This window comes from Ictalurus furcatus, chromosome 19 (assembly GCF_023375685.1).
Source record: "Ictalurus furcatus strain D&B chromosome 19, Billie_1.0, whole genome shotgun sequence".
Lineage (NCBI taxonomy): Eukaryota > Metazoa > Chordata > Actinopteri > Siluriformes > Ictaluridae > Ictalurus > Ictalurus furcatus.
Window position 1 is genome coordinate 10,907,643 of NC_071273.1, and position 22,173 is coordinate 10,929,815.

Here is a 22,173-nt window from a genome sequence, read left to right on the forward strand (position 1 = left end):
ACTCATTTACACACTACCATACTACCAGTTGGGACACACTAATTCTCATCTCGGATACTATTTAGGACGGATAGTAAGCGAATCGGGACGCAGCACATGATCTCTGATTGCATCAGGACTAATTTAGGGGTTTTACAGCAAAGGGAGTTAAGTCCGTTTTAGTTCCAACACTACAATATGGAAAAATGTTCAAGGGGGTGAATACTTATGCAGACCACTGTACATGTAGGCGATCCTGAAAGATGAAGTGTGGTGAATTGTAAACTGCGATAGAAGGTTAGGCAGATATTGCGATCAGTAGATGATCAGTAGTTATGATTTCTATAGGGGATAAAACCCCACAAATGAAATCAATAACATAAGCAGTGGTTGGAGACTCGCGCAGCTCCCCGGGGTTTGGTTCGTGGTTTCGCTGCACTGGCGTTGCAGTTATTGCGAGCGAGGAGAAGTCCAGTGCGGCCGTGGCAGTGTGTTTTTATTAATCCAGTGTGTAGAGGTGATGTGTGTGTAGTAAAGAGGCTTAGTGACGAAAGCAGCTGTGTAATAATGCAGGTTTAGTGTTTTCACTGCAGTGGTGCGGGATGATGTTTTCTACTGAGTCACTGTGAAAGGATGAGAATGAAGACCGTTAGAATGAGATTGATTATAGCATATGGAGTCATGTGTCTCCTACACACACACACACACACAGACAGACGTGAGCACACTGTCCTTGAAGATAATTGGTGACACTGAAAGTTAGAGAGGTGGAGGGTGTGTGTGTGTGTGTGTGTGTGTGTGTGTGTGTGTGAGAGAGAGAGAGAGAGAGATGCCAAAGTAGGTCTGATTGCCATCAAACTAATCATGAAATTCTATATCTAATACTCATTTTTGACAGAGGTGAGAAAGAGAGAGGGATAAGGGGAGGGAGAGAGAGGGATGAATCTTTCTGTCTGTTTTTCTCTCTCACTCATTCACTCACTTCACCATGCCATTTGCCTTTACATTAAGAAGGAAAGACATGGATGAGGAAAGAGAGAAAGTGAAAGGGTGAGAAGGCAGGGCAGAGAGAGAGAGAACGAGAGAGAGAGAGACAGACAGACAGACAGAAAAACATAAATGGAGAAGCAAAAGCATGACGAGAAGAAGGGATGAAGAGAGGTTAAGAGAGAGAGAGGGTGGGTGAGGAGTGAGAGAGAGTGACGAGGAGCTGTCGAGAGGGATGATCAGAGAGAAAGCGGGATGAAGAAGGGAGAAAAAGAAAGAGAGAGGGGCTGAGAAGAGAAGGATGAGAAGAGCGGTAGAGAGGAATAAGAATCTCTGTGGGTCACTTTGCTTTCTCTCTTCCATCATCCCACTTTCTATCATCCCTTTTATCTCTCTCTCTATCTCCTCCCCTCTCAATTCAATTCAGCGTGCGCTTTATTGGCATGACAATATTCTCTCTCTCGCTCTCTTTCTGTCCTCATCCCTTCTTCTCTACCCTCATCACATCCTTCTCTCTTTCTCCTCATGCCTCTTTCTCTCTCTCTCTCTGCCTTCTTATCCTTTTCGATTTCTCTCTTTCCTCATCCCTGTCTTTCTTCCTTTAAAGGCAGATGGCGTGGTAAACGAGTGAGAGAAAGGGAGGGATACACAGAGGATGGGAAAAAGAGAGGAGAGGGAAAGAAAAGAGAGCAGAGGGAAACTTGAAGCTTTGCTCAATTCCGAATGAAGGAGAGAGGAGGAGACAGCAGTTGTTTGAGATCTGATAGAGAGGTATGAGGAGAGGAAAAAGACAGATGTGGAGAGAGAAAACGTGTGAATGAGATGAGAGAGAGAGAGAGAGAGAGAGAGAGCGATGAGGAGAAGAGATGGAGTGAGTGTATGTGAGTGAGATGAGAGAGTTGAGAGAGAGAGCGTGAGGGAGAGAGAGAGAGAGAGAGAGAGAGAAAAGGAGCTGGTCTCTGGCTCGGAGCAGCAGTGTGTCGGGAGACATCAGAGTGCGGAGGACGGAGCGGTGTAAGGATGAAAAGATGGAGAGAACGGAGGGATAGAAGAATGAGAGAGCGTTAGTGGGGTACGAGGCTGCAGTACGCGCTCAGATGCAGGAGCTTTTCATCAAGCCTCGACTTGTTGCATCATTAGAGCTGCACAGATTAACTGCTGCTAATTGCCACTAATTACCGATCGCTCACCAGGCTGCAGGACTCGAGCGTGACCCGGAGGCATTCTTTCTTTCTGATTGGATATTTAAGTGTGACAGAATTCAGGTGGTCGTGAACTTACTGAAGAGCTGAATTTCTCTCCACGAGGATTTAATATTGGATGAAGAAAATATGTAGATAAACTACTGACACTAAGGATTGGACTGTACAGACGTGTGTGGTGTGTGTGTGTGATGTCTCGGTCTTTGTATGATGGCAATGAGGCTCTCGGAGATCTATGGGCGACCTTTCTTCTGCCCATCCCAATGTTTCCTGCCTCTGCTGCTAACTCCACCCCATATTCAGCCCTTGACTCCGCCTTCAGTTGACCATGCAGGTCCTTCAGATTGTCAAAGAGCTGGTGTCTCCGTCTCGACGCCGTGCCGGCTCCAGGTTCGCAGGTGCGTGTTTTTGCGTGTGTAAAACACCCCTTGTATGTAAGAACACCTGAGTGTGTGTGTGTGTGTGAAAGAGAGAGAGAGTGAGAGAGAGCCTGACACTGGTGTTTTCCCTTGAAAGACACTTCATTTGTTACTGACTTTTGACAAGCTGCGAAGTTGTTTCACACGTGTTAACACATAAAAGCTGTCAACACTTCAGACTTCATACCATCATGTGGGATTCAGAGAGAGAGAGAGGGAGGGAGGGAGAGAGAGAGGGAATGAATGAGAGAGAGAGAGAGGGAATGAGAGAGATGGAAAGGGAATGAGAGTGAGTGGGAATGAGAGTGAGAGAGAATGAGAGTGAGAGAGAGAGAGGGAATGGGAGAGAGAGAGGGAATGAGAGAGAGAGAGGGGGAATGAGAGAGATGGAAAGGGAATGAGAGTGAGAGAGTGGGTATGAGAGAGAGAGAGAGTGAGAGAGTGGGAATGAGTGAGAGAGGGAGAGAGTGGGAGAGAGGGAAAGAATGAGAGAGGGAGAGAATGAGAGAGGGAGCGAGTGGGAATGAGCGAGAGAGAGAGTGAGAGAGGGCGAGAATGAGAGAGGGAGAGAGTGGGAATGAGAGAGAGAGAGAGGGTTAATTATTACAAAAAATAATTAACCCCGAAAAGCAGAAAAAATGCACTTCAGTTAGCATTTTAGCGCTCACGCTGCCAGCTTCGCCTCGAGCTCCAGTGCTTTGCACGAGGGGAAATCATGACACTAACGTGTTGCTAAACGGGACTACAGAGGTTGTCAGGGACATTAAACGTCATCACGCCGTACAGGAAAAGTCTTTGCAGATAAACTGGTTCAGGTTTGCTGTGCACAATTCCCAAAAGAAAAACGTGGATGAATATTCATCCACAGAGTAAATCCGTATTATGGAAAATGTTTTAAATCAAGTTTGGAAAAGTTGTAGGAAGCTCGGTGATGTTGATGTTGAAGTCGAGCGACCGTGGTGTAGTTCGTTTATAGCGTACGGTTAGCTGTTTATTTCTGCCGATTGTACTTAGGCTTCACACTTCATAAAAGTTGTGTTCATTTGTGAAAATGATCTTGATGCACAAAACGTGTTAGTATTGTAAACTTTTGTTGATCACAAAGCTTACTTTTTGCAATAACCCAAAAGCCTATGTGAGAATCCTATTGGGTTTTTCCGAGGGAAACTTCTGGGTTCCGGTACAAAATGACGTCACCCCTGCACCGCTCTATTGAGTGTTTTGTCTGCGTCTCTCCTCCTGTAAACACCGTTATTGCCTTTTCTGCATACGCCTGAATTGTTTTCATTTGGTTGATGGCGTTTTTATTTTTACTTATCCTGTATTTTTGGTACAATTTTATTTATATTTTGCATCTATGAGATGATTCATTTTAAGGACCAGTCTAATTTGATGCAAGGATTGGTACATGAGCAGGAATGTAGCACAACATGGAGGTGAAAGCAGCGGTCTGTTTATTTAAATGTGAAAGTGCAATAAAAATATGTTGTGCCTAAAATCAGTGAATAATTGTGATAAATAATCGTGATCTCAATATTGATCAAAATAATCATGATTATCAGTTTTGGCCATAATCGTGCAGCCCGGAGGTAATTGTAACGATATATTTCATACGGCTCAGATCAGAATTTGTTTTCGTTTATTTGGACAGGTAGGCCTGAAATTCTCATGACTTGTATAATAGAGATTTATTTCCATAAGTTTAGGATCGTTAGGGATAAATTCACGAATGTAAAACGTATACTCGGAAGTGATGTGTTTTGTGTAAATTGATTTGTGCCGATAGCTGTGTGGCATTGTTATACGAATTTTGGGATATCGCATAAAAAATATTTAAACAATGCTGGATGGAAACATCGGCTGTGAATAAAATCTCTAAAATGTACATAAATGACTTATGTGCTCAGTTGAAGCTGATTTATTTTTAAATTTGATAAGAAGACGTGCATAAACTAGGATGGAATAATATTTACCGAATAAATTCCTCGATGCGCATCAAAAAAAAAAAAAAAAAAAGCCATGTGACGTTTCCTCAACAAATCACGTGACTGGATAAGTGGCTCATAAAAGTCAAAATGGCGGAGAGCGAGACGCACCGGTTTCCCCGGAACTGACCGTTTTGTTCTGTTGAACACGTGGATGGGAACGGTGCGATGTTTGTTTGCAGTTTTTCGCGTAAGTTGAAGATGCAGCTTGGATGGAAACACGGCGTCTACGTGTTGTTAAAAGTGCTACGCAAGCAAAATCGAATCGAATTATTGTCCATATTTTTACACAGAAATGTCTCATTACCACGGAAACGAACATTTAACCAAAAATGTTAGAGGATTGCTTATTAAAAAACCAAACAAACAGTCAAACAGATTTGAACACTTGATGTGTATCTTTACACTGCTGAAGGACTGTTCGTTTATGATTGATCCATTCGATGATATTCACCACTTCTTTCATTACACAAACATAAACGCTTGTTTCAGAGCAATTATTTGGTTAATCTCTATCGATAGGTCTGTCCTGTTAGTTCTGCTCCATGAAAAACCTCCTGCAGTTCTACATCAATACAGTCTGAAACACACACACACACACACACACACACACACACACACACACACACACACACACACACACAGAGCAAGCTTAAGTGGTTGGGTACAGGGCTTTCTTTGTGAGATCCTGTGACATTTTGCTGGTTTGAGATAAAGTGATGTTGCTTTAGTAAACCATTTCACCTTTCTGTCTTACTGTCTGTCCTCCACTCTCTCTCACTCTCTCTCTCACTCTCATTCTCATTCTCTCACTCTCATTCTCACTGTCTCATTCTCTCACTCGCTCACTCACTCTCTCTCTCTCTCACTCTCATTATCACTCTCATTATCACTCTCTCACTCACTGTCTCATTCTCACTCTCACTCTCATTCTCACTCTCATTTTCACTCTCTCATTCTCTCACTCTCATTCTCACTCTCTCTCATTCTCTCACTCTCATTCTCACTCTCACTCTCTCATTCTCTCACTCTCATTCTCACTCTCTCATTCTCTCACTCTCTCTCTCTCACTCTCTCTCTCACATTCTCACTCTCTCTCTCATACTCTCACTCCCTCCCTCCCTCACTCTCTCTCACTCTCATTCTCACTCTCTCACTCACTCTCACTCTCATTCTCACTCTCTCACTCTCATTCTCACTCACTCTCTCATTCTCACTCTGTCTCTCTCACTCACTCTGTCTCTGTCACACTCACTGTCTCTCTCTCTCACTCTCTCACACTCACTCTCTCATTCTGTCTCTCTCACTCTCTCTCTCTCACTCCCTCTCTCTCTCCCCATGTCAGTCTTTTATGTATTCTTATTTCAGCTGTGAAGTTTGGCTAGGTTGGAGACCTACAGCACTCTGTTACACATGTAGGCCTCTGGTCAGGGAAATGCTCAACAAAATTCTACAGATGCTGTCATAAAACATTCAGTGTGTGACAGCAGCATGGAGCAACCACTGTGTGTGTCCACACACACACACACACACACACACACACACACACACACACACACACACACCCCACTGTAAAGAGTACAGAGATCAATATGTCACTGCACCTGGAGGGAGTGTGGAAAGGTAGAAAGAAAGATGGAAGGAAGGAATAAAAGATGGCATGAAGGTCGGAAAGAAAAATGGAAAGGTAGAAAGCTACAGAGAAGGAAATAAAGAAAGAAAGATTGAAGAGAAAGAATGTTATGGAAAATGGAAGGAGGAAAAAGATTCAAAGATGGAAAGAAAGAAAGAAAGATTGTATGATTGGAGAGAAAGAAAGACCAATGGTTTGTGGAGGTAATGTGAGCATATTTGAGACTAAATCATTCATCAGCTATCTCGTCCTCTCTCATTCAGCATGTCTCACCAGTCTGAGGGAGTTTTGGGCTTTGTTCCAATACTGTGTATGAAGTGCCCTAGTCAAGTTCCCCTCACTATTAGTCATTGGGGGAATTCCCTTTGCCATCGTAACAGCTGCGCTAGTACATGACCTGTTCAGGGAAGTTTGGAGGCCTGAGGGATCTCATCAGCAAGAGTAGAACTTCCCCAGAATGCACTGCTGTGACATGGTTTTATATTCAAACTAGCAAAAAAAGGCAGACAGTATAAACACCAGCAGCAACAAACTGTCTCGTATTACTGAGCTACAGAAAGGTAGTTATCCAGTTCTCAGTTCACTGTTTTCACCTGCGATATAGCTGTGATAAACATTCATTCCCTCACCACTCTCTCTCTTTCCTCTCTCTCTCCCCTCTCTCTCTCCCCTCTCTCTCTTTCCTCTCTCTCCCCTCTCTCTCCTCTCTCTCTCTCTCCCCTCTCTCTCCACTCTCTCTCCTCTCTCTCTCTCCTCTCCCCTCTCTCTCCCCTCTCTCCCCTCTCTTCCCTCTCTCTTCCCTCTCTCTTCCCTCTCTCTTCCCTCTCTCTCCCCTCTCTCTCCCCTCTCTCTCCTCTCTCTCTCACTCTCCTCTCTCCTCTCTCTTTCCTCTCTCCCTCTCTCCTCTCTCTCTCGCTCGCTCTCTTTCCTCTCTCTCTCCTTTCTCTCTCTTTCTTTCCTCTCTCTCCTCTTTTTCTCTCTCTCTCTCACACACACACAAGGTTGTTGGTGATGTCACTGACTGTTGTTTTTGGGTTTTTCTTCACAGCTCTCACAATGTTTGTCATCAACTGTTGTCATATTCTTTGGCCGACCTGTTCTATGTCTGGTTGTTAGTACAACAGTGGTTTCTTTCTTTTTCAGGAAATTTCAAATTGTTGTATTGGTTATGCCCAACGTTTGTGCAATGTCTCTGATAGATTTCCCCTCTTTTCTCAGCTTCAAAATGGCTTACTTTTCTCCCATAGACAGCTCTCTAGTCTTCATGATGGTTGATCCTTTTTTAAACAACAAAAGCAATCTTCACAGGAGAAACCGAAGGCTTAAACCAAGAGTAGACGTTCAGAGCTGTTTATTGTTTAGTCAGTGTAACAGGACACACCTGGGGAACAAGAAACACCTGTCAGTCACATGTCCCAGTATTTCTGATCACTTGAAAACATGGGTGAGTGCAAACTAAAGGTGCCACGTTCTAAGTCACTGAGCACATCTAGATGTAAATATGAGGAAACGTAAGCTGAAATTCTGATCTGTCGTCTCATATTCATCTTTAGACCCGAAACCCACGTGTCTTTGGTGTGTAGCCATTCCATTATACCCAGTTATGATTTGTTCCTGATTTATGCTCAACTCACTATGACTGTAGAATAGCAGAAGACTCCTGTTAGCATTACCATCTGTGAAGCCTGTTGTCAAATCACATACTTTTAGTTTCTAGTTGAATCTGAAGTTATGTCTGGAAGGGAAACAGGGTTATGTTGGAAAAGCACTGTCTGAGAAACTTAAAAAAAAACAAACAAAAAAAACATATTTAGATATGTTTATGCCAAATTAATCACTCAGAGGCTGTCTGAGTGGGCTGCAGGTGTGTGTGTGTGTGTGTGTGTGTGTGTGTATGTGCGCGCGCTGTCAGAATTAGGTGTGTGATGGCAGCAGTTGTTTATTGTAGAGGTTGGTATGCAATCGTTTGTATTTGTGCACTATTAAGCTGGTATTTGTGTGTGTGTGAGAGATACTGGATGGTATGTAGTGTGTGGGTCTGTACACTGACGTGTGTCTGAAGTCAATAAACAGTCGCATTGTTGGAGCGTCTCGCTGTTAGACTTCTTTTCTTCACGCTGTCTCACTGTCTTCTCCAGCTTCTTTCCCTTCTTCTAGACTTTTCTGTTGTTTTATGGAATGATGGAAATTGGGGCTCTTTTCGGTGAAAAGCATCCTATTGTAGAAGAGAAAAGATGACATTGATATGGACTGTGTAAATAGTAGGACAAGTCGGTTCCTGTGAGTGTGTGTGTGTGTGTGTGTGTGAGAGAGAGAGACAGACCCGTACAGATGGAAAGACAGAGCTTTACTGAGGACATACAAGAAGAATGGGAGCAAGGTAAGAGATGATGTCATCATACACCTGGTTTAAAGCTCAGTCTTGTGACATCACATTGATGAGGCATTTACGTTTCAGTCTATAATCAGGCGTGCTGAGTTTGACAGAAACCATAACATGGATGATCAGTAAACTTGTGAAAGTAAATATAATATGCAGTGAATATGATTATACACTGAACAACTACTTTATTCAATTCAATTTCAGTTCAGTTTTATTTGTATAGCGCTTTTAACAATGGACATTCTCAAAGCATCTTTATAGAAACATAGAAACACAATTCATGCATTTATTCATGCAGTTTTTCCATCAGGCAATCGTGTGGCTACAGCACAATGCATAAAATCAAGTAGGTGCAGGTCAAGAGCGTCATTTAATGTTCACATAAAATATCAGCAGTAGGACATAATGTGACGGGGGAGGGGGTGGGTGGCTGTTGCTCTCCTGGGTTTTTCCTCAAACAACACATCTTGTTGATGAGAGAGGTGAAAGGAGAAAGCTCTCACAGGGTCGAGCTGACAGGGAGGCTATGGTAACTTAACAACCACTCATTACAACCATGGTGAGCAGAAAAGCATCTCAGGATGCACACGACAAACCCTGAGGCGGATGGGCTACAACAGCCGAACACCACTTCGGGATCCAGTCTTTTCAGCGAGGAAATGAGGCTACAGTGGACACAGGCTCGTCAAAATCAGCTATCCAATTTGAGTGAAATACTAAAAGAAATAGCTAAAAAGACTCCATAGAACTTATAGGGTTTTCCATCAAGCTCTTTTAATACGACTTTGTAAAAGCAATTTCAAAAATGTAAAAAAAAAAAAAAATACAAAAAAAAATTAATAGAAAAGAAAGAGAGAGGAGAGAGAGGACAAAGAGAGAGAGAGAGAGAGGACAGAGGGAGAGAGAGCGAGAGGACAGAGGCAGAGAGAGAGAGAAAGGACAGGGAGAGAGAGAGGGGACAGAGAGAGAGAGAGGGAGATAACAGAGAGAGGACTGAGAGAGGGGGGGCAAAGAGGGAGAGAGAACACAGAGAGAGGGAGAGAGAGAGGACAGAGAGGGAGAGGATAGAGAGAAGACTGAGAGAGAGATAGAGAGAGGACAGAGAGAGAGAGGGAGGGGACAGAGGGAGAAGAGAAAGGACAGAGGGAGAGGGAGAAAGAGAAAGGACAGAGGGAGAGGGAGAGGACAGGGAGCGAGAGAAAGGAGAGAGAATAGAAAAGAAATTTAAAAAAAATCTAAAATGTTGTACTTTGCTGTGGTGGAAAGTTTGTCTATCAGTAAAGATAAGATTTTTTCGAACTGATTCATTTAAGGATGGAAGTCGCACTTTTCTACGGAAGCCCTAAGCGGCCATGCATTGTTTTTTTCTTGTTTTTTTTTTTTTTCTTCCTTCTTGTTTTCTCATGATCACAATTTAATTTTCTCATGATCATGACATGACATAAAAATCATATTAGGGGAATATCTCGATTATAAAATGACCCGAGCAACTCAAAGATAGTCAATTTTCATGTCCCGGGAAATAATAAACTGTAAGGTGTTAAAAAAAAAAAAAAGAAAAGAAAAGAAAAGGAATATCTGCAGGGGACAGGGTGTCTTAGTGGTTTGCCTCGCACCAGGGTTGGGGGTTCAAATCCCGCTTCGAAGTGTAGTCTCCCAGTGCTTTGGTGGGTTCCTCCGGGTACTCCCCCAGTGTTTTGGTGGTTTCCTCCGGGTACTCCCCCAGTGTTTTGGTGGTTTCCTCCGGGTACTCCCCCAGTGCTTTGGTGGGTTCCTCTGGGTACTCCCCCCAGTGCTTTGGTGGTTTCCTCCGGGTACTCTCCCAGTGCTTTGGTGGTTTCCTCCGGGTACTCTCCCAGTGCTTTGGTGGTTTCCTCCGGGTACTCTCCCAGTGCTTTGGTGGTTTCCTCCGGGTACTCGGCCAGTACTTTGGTGGTTTCCTCCGGGTACTCCCCCAGTGCTTTGGTGGTTTCCTCCGGGTACTCCCCCAGTGCTTTGGTGGTTTCCTCTGGGTACTCCCCCAGTGCTTTGGTGGGTTCGTCTGGGTACTCTCCCAGTGCTTTGGTGGGTTCCTCCGGGTACTCCCCCAGTGCTTTGGTGGTTTCCTCTGGGTACTCTCCCACTTCTTTGGTGGGTTCGTCTGGGTACTCTCCCAGTGCTTTGGTGGGTTCCTCCGGGTACTCCCCCAGTGCTTTGGTGGTTTCCTCTGGGTACTCTCCCACTTCTTTGGTGGGTTCCTCCGGGTACTTCCCCAGTGCTTTGGTGGGTTCCTCCCCCAGTCCAAACACATGCACTGTAAGCTGATTGACATTTCCAAACTGGGCGTGTGTACGTGTGTGATGGGTTGTGCCCAGAGTTCCCTGGAACAGGCTCCAGGCGTGTAGGATAAGTGGTATGGAAAATGGATGGAATGTCTTCAGAAATCATTTCAGATCTCTTGGGGTCTCGACCCACGAACACTGAAAGAGCGCTACGCTATGAACGCTGGTGCACACTTATCGCCTCAGCTTTCATCATGCATTATGCCATTTAAATAAAAAAACTCTTCCCATGTGTTTACTTGTTCGTGCGTAACTAGACAGCAGTAATGTCCTGAGGCTTAACTAGCTAAGCAGCATCCCAAATGTGTCCACAGGTAGTGGTGGTATTTTGTCAACGATTACACTGTGATATTCTACACAATATTCCGGTTAATGACCCATTATGCGAGGTCATGTTAACACGTATGTGTCATGCAGATAGCTGGCGTTTTTTAAAATTTTTTATATGTTCTGTGACCGAACGATGAAACCAATCAGCAGTTCATCCTCCTTCTCTCCTCGGTCTCCTCTTTTCTTTCACGCCTCTCTGTCATGGATGTAAGGAAAGAGGGAGCAGAGAACAAATGGAGGGAAATAAATGAGGCTCCAATCATAAGATTGCATGCCGGGGATGGTGGATTATGTGGAGAGAGGGAGGCGGTGAGGGACAGAGACAGAAGGGGCATGAAGGTGACCACGATTGAGACAAAGACGATGACAGTAGAAATGTGAAACGGATAAACGAGAGGCGAGAAATGAATCCGTCTGCCAAGGAGGCCGGATGACAGAGAGAGAGGGGGGGGGGGTGGGTGTGTGTGATGAATGGATGGAGATAGAAGTGAAGACAATGCGGGCGGAGGGATGGAAGCGTGTGGGGAAGGGGATGATTGAGTGCCTGCGGATTTGACAAGTGAAAGAAAGGAGACAACGAGACCACGTTCTGATAGCTGGGTGTCATCGCACATCACTTTGATTGTGTGAACGCGCAAGTTCTTCTCCTGGGTTAAACCTCACACCTCAAATGGCGTCTAAACCCGAAATGCTTTTCACATGTTCTCATCAGCCTCCTGTCTTCGCCTAGATCAGAAATAAAGATGTCTGATTCCGTTTCTGTCACACCACCATGGGGGGAAAAAAACAACTGGAAATGTGCTCAGGAACAATGAGCTAATATTCATATGGGCAAATTTTGACTCTCAACGGAGAGTCGTTTTGCCTACCATGTACAGTACAACCCAAATTCCAAAAAAGTTGGGACAGTATGGAAAACGCTAATAAAAACAAACAGGAGTGATTTGCAAATGTACTGTGACTTGTATTTAAACAAAAAAAATGTATAAAGACAAGGTATTTGATGGTTTACCTAATCAACTGCAGAGTTTTTTTTTTTTAAGGTAAACGCTTATTTTGAAATTGATGCATGCAACACGTTCCAAAAAAGTCGGGACAGGGGCGGTTTAGGACTAATAGCGATGTGACAAGTTGAAATGAGAAGGTGATGTGAAACAGGTGAGGCAATCGTCTAATCATAGTATATAAGGAACCTCCAAAAAGGCCTAGTCCTTGAAAAACAAGGATGGGTCGAGGCTCGGCAGAACACAGTGCATCACGGCTTGTTGCGTATGGGGCTGCGACCGGTCAGAGCGCCCATGCTGAACCCTGTCTATCACCGAAAGCATCTACATTGGGCAGGTGAACATCAGATCTGGACCATGGAGCAATGGAAGAAGGTGGTCTGGTCTGATGAATCATGTTTTCTTTTACATATTGTGAACGGGCGCGTGCGTGTGCGTCGCTTACCTGGGGAAGAGACGGCACCAGGATGCACTATGGGAAGACAGCAAGCTGGCGGAGGAAGTGTGATGCTCTGGGCAGTGTTCTGCTGGGAAAACCTGGGTCCTGGCATTCATGTGGATGTTACTTTTACACATACCACCTACCTAAACATTGCTGCAGACCAAGTACACCCCTTCATGGCAACGGTATTCCCTAATAGCAGATCCCCCCCATCCCTACCCCCAGATTTGGTGTATATGTGAATTGGAGATATTGGTAGTGAAGGCGCACATTGCTCTGTGTGTGTTTGTCAGACACTTGTGTAGTGTGTGAACAGTTATCAAGAAGCTAACAGTTAAACCGAGGCATATTGCTATGTTGACTTTTATAAATTGTTAGCCATGTTTTGCATGCATCAAGCTCTGTCTTTAGCGTGCATGTTTATTAGAAGTGAAGACAGTCATTGCTCTGTATATGTCTGATTCAAGATCAAATTTGAAGGTAGTCAAGTTCTACAAGCGTTGGTTAAAATAGCTTGAGAATGTCTCACAGTCTGACTCCCCTCTGAGCTTGATGTATGCTTTTTTCTTTCTTTCTTTCTTTTTTTTTTGCTAACCCATGTCAGACAGTGTTGTTCTGTGTGTGCATGCATTAGAACAGTGTGTGTGCAATCTGGGCTGCTCTCAAGGCCAAGTGGCAGCGCGAACAAAAGGAGCTCAGTTCTCAATAAGGCTCTACTTCTCCGAATTCCATCTTTCCATCTCTATTCAGTTTCTCTAGCTGTATTGAAAGACTTAATGAGTCTGATCCTGTATTAATAAACCAGCTAGCATTTTTGTTTGATATTTCTTTCATCCTGTCTTAGGTGTCTGTCAAAAATCGCTTGGATGAATGTACACACTTGAATGAATACTGAGAGAACAGTCGGGGGTTGGGTGGTTCAAATGTCCACAAACATTGCAGTCTTTGTAGGAGATGTGTGTGTAGCTAGCTTTAAAAAAAAAATTATTTGGAGCATTTGGTGGTTCAGTAAATGTTTGATGGGCTGCATAAAGGCTGAGATTGAGAAATGTCAGTCATATCAATGCAGAAGAATGCTGAAGAAAGCTTATTATTCTGATGTGAGTGACAAATTGCCGTGTTGTTTACTTACAAAAAATAGTAATTGTATTTTCCTCTAATATTTCCATATATGTATGTAGTGCTGTGAAAATTTTAGAAATTAAAACAGAATCTAAGATAAAACGAAGGCAACGTGAGTAAACACAATACAGTTTTTAAATGATAAAGTTATCGAATACCAACTGGGCCTGTGTGAAAATGTATTTGCCCCTTTAGTTACTAATTCCCCAAATCTATGAAACTGCATTCATAATGGGTTCAGCTGGACTAGACACAACCAGGCCTGATTACTGCAAACCCTGTTCATTCACATCAACACTTAAATAGAACTTTTTCAACAGCATGAAGTTGGTTAAAAGGTCTTATCCAGTAACATACTATGCCAAAGCTGAAAGAAATTCCAGAAATGATGAGGAAGAAGGTGATTGAAATACATCAGTCTGGGAAGGGTTACAAAGCTATTTCAAAGGCTCTGGGACTCCAAAGAACCACAGTGAGAGTCATTACCTCCAAATGGAAAAACTCGGCACAGTAGTGAACCTTCCCAGAAGTGGCAGACCTTCCAAAATTCCTACAAGAGCACAGCAACTACTCAACCAGGAAGCCACAAAAGAGCCAAGGACAACATCAAATGACCTACAGTCCTCTCTTGCATCAATAAAGGTCACTGTTCATGACTCCACTATCAGAAAGACACTGGGCAAAAATGGCTTCCATGGAAGAGTGGTGAGGTGAAAACCACTGCTAACCCAGAAGAACATTAAAGCTCGTCTGAATTTTGCCAAAACACACCTTGATGATCCTCAAACCTTTTGGGAGAATGTTCTGTGGACTGATGAGTCGAAAGTGGAACTGTTTGGAGGACAGGGGTCCTGTTACATCTGGCATAAACCAAACACAGATTTCCACAAAAAGATCATCATATCTACAATACCATTGCTGCTAAAGATTTTAAGTTTAAGGGGGCAATTAGTTTTTCACATTGGCGATAGGTAATGGATAACTTTGTTTTTGCTTCAATAAAAGCTGTATCTTGTGTTTGCTCAGGTTGCCTTTGTTTTATGTTGTATTTTGTTTTAAGATCTAAAACTATTTAGTTATTTATATACACAAAAACAGAAGAAATCTTTTTTCAAAGCACTGTACTTCAGATTTACACTCTTCTAACTTTGTGCTTATAAATATGAACAAAAAAAAGAATGCATTTATAACCATAAACAAAGAAAACTATATGGCCAAAAGTATGTGAACACCTGACCATCACACTTGTATGTTCATTCGTTTTATAACCATGGAAATTTATAGAGCGTGCTATAACTGCCTCCGCCACTGGGGAAGGCTTTCCACTAGCTTTTGTAGTGCAGCTCTGAGGATTTGTGTTCATTCAGCCAGAAGAGCATTATTGAGGTTAGGTACTGATGCTAGGTGAGGAGGTCTGGGATGCAGTCAGTGTTTTGGTTCATCCCAAAGGTGTTCAGTGGGGTCGAGGTCAGGGCTCTGTGCAGGACACTCAAATCAATTCTTCCAAATCAGCCTTGGCAAACCACCACTTTATGGAGCTTGCTTTGTGATCAAGGGCATTGTCATGCTGGAACAGGTTAGGGCTTCTTAGTTCCAGCAATTGTAATGCTATAGCATAAAAAGGCATTCTGTACAATTGTGTGGTTCCAACATTGTGGCAACAGTTTGGGAAAGAACCACATTTGGGTGTGACGGTCAGGCGACTTTGTTGCAAAGCTGTTGCTTGCAATTACATCTTCGAGACGTCTGGTTGAAGAAGCAGTTAGCTTTTTTTTGCAGCACCGTGATTCAATTTCCTTTTGGTTAAATTTCATTATTTCCCAACGTTTATGAGCTCCTTCTGTTGGACTGGCTCAGAATTTTAAAATCCTCTATACATTTTCAAAGGGATTCAAGTCAGGAGATTGGCTAATCCATGCAAGGTCTTCTTGAGTCCTTTTTTTTTTGTCTGCATGTTTGGGCTTGTTGTCTTTCCCCCATCTTCTCTCCAGATTTGTTTTCTTAGCCGGTGAGATTAAATTCTTTTATAATAAGTCCAGGAACATCGCTCTATTCCTGATTTCTTTCGTGACCTGTAATGCCCCAGTACTGTTTGTAGAGAAGCTAGCCCTGTATCCCGATGCTCAGACCTCCAGACTTCACTGTGGGTTTGGAGCTCTTGGGATCATAAGCACAGACATTCTTTCACCAAACGTGAGCTGAATTATTGCGTGAAAAATCCCACCAGAGCATATTATTCCAGAATTGTCGTGATTTGTAAACGCTTTTAGATGTGCATCGTTTTGAGTGGAGTGTAGTAATGATGATTGTGGTGCCGTTCAGTGTTTGTTTTCACTGTAACTGTTGTTCCTGCTGCGTTTAGGCCATGCCTTTTGAGTGACGGCTGGCTTTTCTCATTTCGTTCTCATTAGTCTGAGAGCATGTTGTAAATCTGTCTGGGGGCGATATTTTGTGGTTCCATGAACTTCCCATTAAACATTAGCACATCTCATCCTAATCTTTAACCAAGCCGAAGCAGTTTATCAGTGTTAATTCCATTATAAACTGAAATGTAGCCTAAAATCCTTAAAAGTACTTTTTGGTGTCTGTTGCCTCAACTACTGTAGATTTGGTCAAAAGTCGTGAAGTACAGAAAAACCATGGCTGTTGGAAGCAGGGTTCCCACGGGTCATGGAATTTCTGAAATGTCATGGAAATTTAATGTCTATTCCAGTCATGGAAAGTCAGGGAATTTTGTTTGTAAATTTTTCAAATGTACTAGCTAAAATGGGATATATATATATATATATATATATATATATATATATATATATATATATATATATATATATATATATATATATATATATATATATATATATATTTATTTATATATATATATATGTGTGTATGTGTGTGTCTATGTATGTGTGTGTACGTGTGTGTGTGTGTGTGTATATATATATATGTATATATATATATATATATATATATATATATATATATATATCTCAGTATTTTCTTTTTTCTTACAGTATGCTCATTTGCTGAATGTGACACGGTGTTATGGGTTAAAATGTACTTAAAATTACTTACTGTACCTTGTAAATGAATTGATTTTATGTCCATTAAAGAAATATATTTTGTTTTATTAGGACCATGTTGTTTATTGTTTGTGAGGTGTAAAGACTAGTCATGAGATAAGTATACGTTCTTTTTAAGCAATGAAAACTAAGTTTTGCACTGAAAATGTCTGTTAACGAGGAAATCGAGCTTACAGATTTAATGGGCTAAAATAATAATTTTTTTTTCTGCTCAGTACCCAGGCAATACATTGTACCATTCTTCATACAGTAGGTCATGGAAATTCAAGATATTGGTCAGGCAAAAGTCATGGAATTTTACATTTGGCTTGGAGTGGGAACCCTGTGGAAGGTTTACTGATGATCGGATAGTTTGTTTGGTAAGTTAGTCATCTATGTCGTGAGCTCTTCACATTCTGGTTGATTCTTTTGCAATAATAAAGACTGACTGGCTCTACACATTATACTTCATGTATCATAAAGCCATAGCAATAATATTTTGACTGCAAGTGTGCATGCAGCCAGTGAAAGCGGCCCTTGTGTATTTCATAATCCTATAACACCGTCCTTGTGGGATTTGTGGCCAGTGTAGTGCTGTGCACGAGGAAGCAGTGGCAGTGTGAGCTAAGCTCACTCATTAGTTTAACTCTATTAGACTGGAGCCAGAAAAGTGAATCATGTTGCTGCACTGGACCTGGAGTTTGTTATGTGGTTCTGGCTTTGGAAAAGACACCAGTCCACACTTACACACTGTTCTGCAAAGCCACACCGGATCGTTAAAGCCTTGCACATAACTCCCACTCAGCATGTGTGTGTATGGGGTGCGGGAGGGGAGGGGGGTGTGCATGTGTGTGTGCGCTGGTGCAGAAATTAAATGGTAAGGCATGATAAATTCTCTCTCAGAAAGGTTCATGATGTTTTTCTCTAGCTGCCTAATGACAGAAGGTTCAGGTTTAACGTATAAAATTAACAACGTTTAACAATGAACAGTTTCAATCTCAAGAGAACACCATGCTGCCAAACAAATGCATGTGTGTGTGTTGGAGTGTATCAGTCTCAGATGTTCCATTTGAGTGTTTGCTTAACTTTTTATGGCCTCAGATGTCTTCGTTCACATCACCCACGTCTGAGGGTAGGCTGCAGTACAGCAATTTGTACCGGTGCCCACCAACATGCAGGCAATTAAAGCACACTCCCTGCACACTCCCTCCACACATCCATCCCCCGTTCACTTTTCCCCCTTGGTTCCTGCCACGCTGCATCCTCGTGTTCTCCAAACTCACTGCAGGTGGTGAGAAGCAGAGAAGCAGGGCACAGACGTAAGATCTGAAAGGCAGATCGCTCTGGCTAACGAATGTCCCTGCTGCTGAGAACAAACACACACACACACACACACACACACACACACACACACACACACACACCACACACACAAACAAGGGCACACAAAAACCATCAGGAATATAATGTGTTCATTAGCTGAGATATTTCCTGTCTGTGGTCACTGTGGTCGCATAAATTAGATCCAAGAATATGTGTGTGTGTGTGTGTGTGTGTGTGTGTGTGTTTGCCTATGTGTGGCTTATACCTGCATTGAAAATACACATAAACAGAGGCAGGGCTCTGAAGTGGGACATTTCCTGTGTGGTGGTGTTGCATTAATGAGGTCCAGGAGAATGTGTGTGTGTGTTAAGGTGTGTGTGTGTGTGTCTGCTTTTTTGTCTCAGTGTAATTGCATGTATATAGTGTTAGCTTTTGTTAATTATAAACTGAACCATGCCTCTCTCTCTCCCCCTCTCTCTCGCTCTCCCCCTCTCTCTCTCTCTCTCTCTCTCTCTCTCTCTCTCTCTCTCTCTCCCTCCAGCGTCTGACAGAGAGCAGGATGCCGCTGTGAAGTTGGATCAGGAACGGGCTGAAATTGTAGCCAGATATGACGAGGTGAGCGTGAGGATCAAAGTCACGTTGTTCACATTCCCAACCAATCCCGCATTTTTCCAATCACAGAGAGAGACTTCATTCCATCCAGATGTGCAAGTCCTCTGAGCTCTAGTGCTTTTACTATTTATCTCTAGTCCTGGATTTCAGAGGTTTTTGTGTACATAGTGTGTAAAGTGGTAGGAATAATACAAAAAAATCCATTTAAAATTGTAACTGATTAAAATATTTCATGTTTGATCGCATTAGAATATTAATGAGCCTGCAACGTTATACTGCCACAGACAGAGTGAACTAACAGTAGCACCGCTGTACGAACCCTTAAGCAAGAAAATCACATTGCGACAACTATATTAGTGTTGATGTATTCTTATTGAGAATAAGAACAAGGCTGAAATGAGTTAATTATTCAAAATAATCATAATTCATTCAGTCATTTCAAGCATACCGTTAGGATTGGAATCCCAAATAGTAACCTGTTCACTGTACTATATTTGTTGTGGTATGAAAGAAATCCTTCACACAATATCATTTTCTACTGTATGAATTTCTACATATTAAAGATAAAACTTTAAAGTCTGGTTACACTGTTAGAAGGAAAAGAGTTGAGGGAATTGCGTTTAAAGATTTCGTTTCAGCTTCACTAAAAGGCACCAACACATTCTCTAGCAGCAACTGATGCTGATTTATTTATTGTGCATTTAATTTGTAATATAGATATTATTATTAATATGACCATGAAAGCTGTATGTATCTTCATACAAGCTTTTGTTCATAGCCAACTGACTGTCTAGTCCATCCAGTAGTCATATAAACATTTAAAGATGATGAGAAATCATTATATTCACATCATAAGCTATTTTAAGAGTCCTTAATAGTTCTGTCATGGGATTGTTTTATTATTATGCTCAGTGGACAGGCAAGCAAGCATCCCACCTGCTTCTACATTCATTATATAGAAAAACATCTCATAGTTTTTGCTCAAAATTTAGCAACGGTGTAATTTGATGTTTTGGTACAAAGTTGGAAATGTTCACTATATGCTCACTGCATGGGGTTGTGACTTCATCAACCCTACATGGCACTCTATATAGTGTAACTGGAGAATTTATTTTCTGAATTTTTTAGGAAATGTTGAAAGTGGAATTGCAAATACCAAACTAGATTTTAATGTATACATACATTTAAATGTATTCATACATATATAATGTGTATATATACAGTTGCAATTAAAATTATTCAACCCCCATTGCAAATCAGGTTTATTGTCAAAATTTACAGCTTTTCAGCTGTTTGTAATGAACAAATCAAACAAAAGCAATTGAAATAGTTCAACACAACGCATGCTTCAAGTGGTTTCCCCAAATTCAACTGAAAATGCAACTTATAATGACTTCTCCAGTTTCCAAATTATTCAACCACTTCATGGCAAGCATCTTTAGTCCTTAGTAGAGCACCCTTTTGCTGTTATGACCTGCTGCAAATGAGATTTGAAGGAATCTGAGGAATCTTAACCCATTCCTCATGAGCAACGGCCTCCAGTTCAGTAATATTCTTGGGTTTGCGTGCTGCAACTGCCTTCTTCAAATCCCACCAGAGATTTTCTATGGGGTTCAAGTCAGGTCACTGTGATGGCCCTGTAGAATCGTCTAGGACTTCTTCTGCAACCAAGCCTTGGTGGAATTCTGTGTGTTCTCCTGTAAAGCAAACATGCCAGCGGTTTGAAGCTGAATCTGCTACACTTCCTTGCTCAGATTAAGTGATGTTCATGATTTTATCCAGAAAATACAAGTCCTCTATGTCAGCATTGTCTCTGATTAAGGTGCTGGTTCTTCCAGTCTTGGACGATATGGATGACGGCATTTCACATTTTTTTAGTGTAAGCATAAATTTCAGTGTGGCATATGGTGGCTACATCAAGCTGTCAGACAGCCGTGCTGGACTGAATACTGCTCCTCGCTTGAGCTGATATCACTCAACAACAAATGTGCTTAAGTTCAAGGTCAGAATTGTGCATAACTGAGAAACTGAGTTTTACTTGAGCTCAACCCCATGTGCACAACACTTGCGTAACTTAATTATGGAATCAAACTCTAAATAATGACGTGTGCAATTTCTATATTAAATCCACACTGCGTGTACTCAACTCGTTCCTGATCGTTTTGTCAGTTTGCACAATGCTATATACAGTGCTCACAGTAGGGTACGTACTAAACACAGAAGGTTTCCATGCCAGAACTCCAAGACGTACACCACTACTGACCCAAAAGCACAAGAAAATTCGGCTCAAAGACACATAAATAAGCCACAGAAGTTTTGGGATTCTGTTCTGTGGGGCGATAAAACAAAACTGGAACTTTTCAGCACGATGGATCAGCGGTATGTCTGGAGGAAGAAGAATGAAGAAAGAACACTCTGTCCACAGTCAAGCATGGTGGTGGCTCGGTGATGCTCTGGGGCTGCTTTGCATCTTCTGGCACTGGAAACCTGCAGCGTGTGGAAGGCAAGATGGATTCATTGAAGAATCAGGAAATCCTATGAGAAAACGTCATGCCGTCTGTGAGGAAGCTGAAGCTTGGCGTCATTGGACCTTTCAACAGGACACTCAGTACATTTACATGGACAACAATAATCCAATATTAACCCGATTAAGACAATACTCTGATTAATAAACTTCCATGTAAACAGCAATTGTTGATTTCCTTAATCTGATTAAGGTCATACTCGAAGTAAACACAAAATGGAAGTAATACATGTGGAGTACTCCTGTTTTAGTCACATTATCTACGTGTATTACAGACATGTACACACCTTAATCCCAAGGCTTCAAACAGTCGTCTATTTGCACGAACAGTACTGTATATGTTACCATTACGGAGAACAACTGTATGTTTATGCGTGAAATTCTGGAGGGACGTCGGATGGCGTGGCGCGCTGACGTAATGATGTGTGCCATTAATCTATCTATGTCCTATAACAAGTCCTGACTTGAACCCCATAGAAAATCTCTGGTGGGATTTTAAGAAGGCGGTTGCAGCACGCAAACTCAAGGATATTACTGAACTGGAGGCCGTTGCTCATGAGGAATGGGCTAAGATACACAGCTGCTCACTAGCGTCTTTTCTTGCTTGTTAACTATCTTAGCCTCATAGCTCCTGTGCAAAACAAAAAAAACAAACAAACTTGGCAACCTTTAGGGGAAAGAAAAAAATTGCAAGAGTTATTTTTTTGCTGAACTCTTCCTTTAATACACTGTTGGACTGAGCATGAGTGTCGTATATCATGAAGATGGAATAGTCATTTAGTTCTCCCCTATTAACAGCTTTTAATGAGCAGTGCAGTAAATTTTGTGCTTCTGCTCTCCTAAAA

General features: G+C 42.1%; 1 protein-coding gene across 4 annotated transcripts in view; it reads left to right on the plus strand.

Annotated features, from left to right (window-relative positions):
* usp6nl (USP6 N-terminal like) overlaps window positions 1-22,173 on the plus strand; it is a 90,959-nt gene that overhangs the window by 31,394 nt on the left and 37,392 nt on the right. For all 4 annotated transcript variants that reach the window (XM_053649742.1, XM_053649739.1, XM_053649740.1 and 1 more), the window contains one exon: window positions 18,734-18,807. In XM_053649742.1, the coding sequence (XP_053505717.1) occupies window positions 18,734-18,807 (74 nt within the window). The remainder of the gene's footprint in view (window positions 1-18,733; window positions 18,808-22,173) is intronic.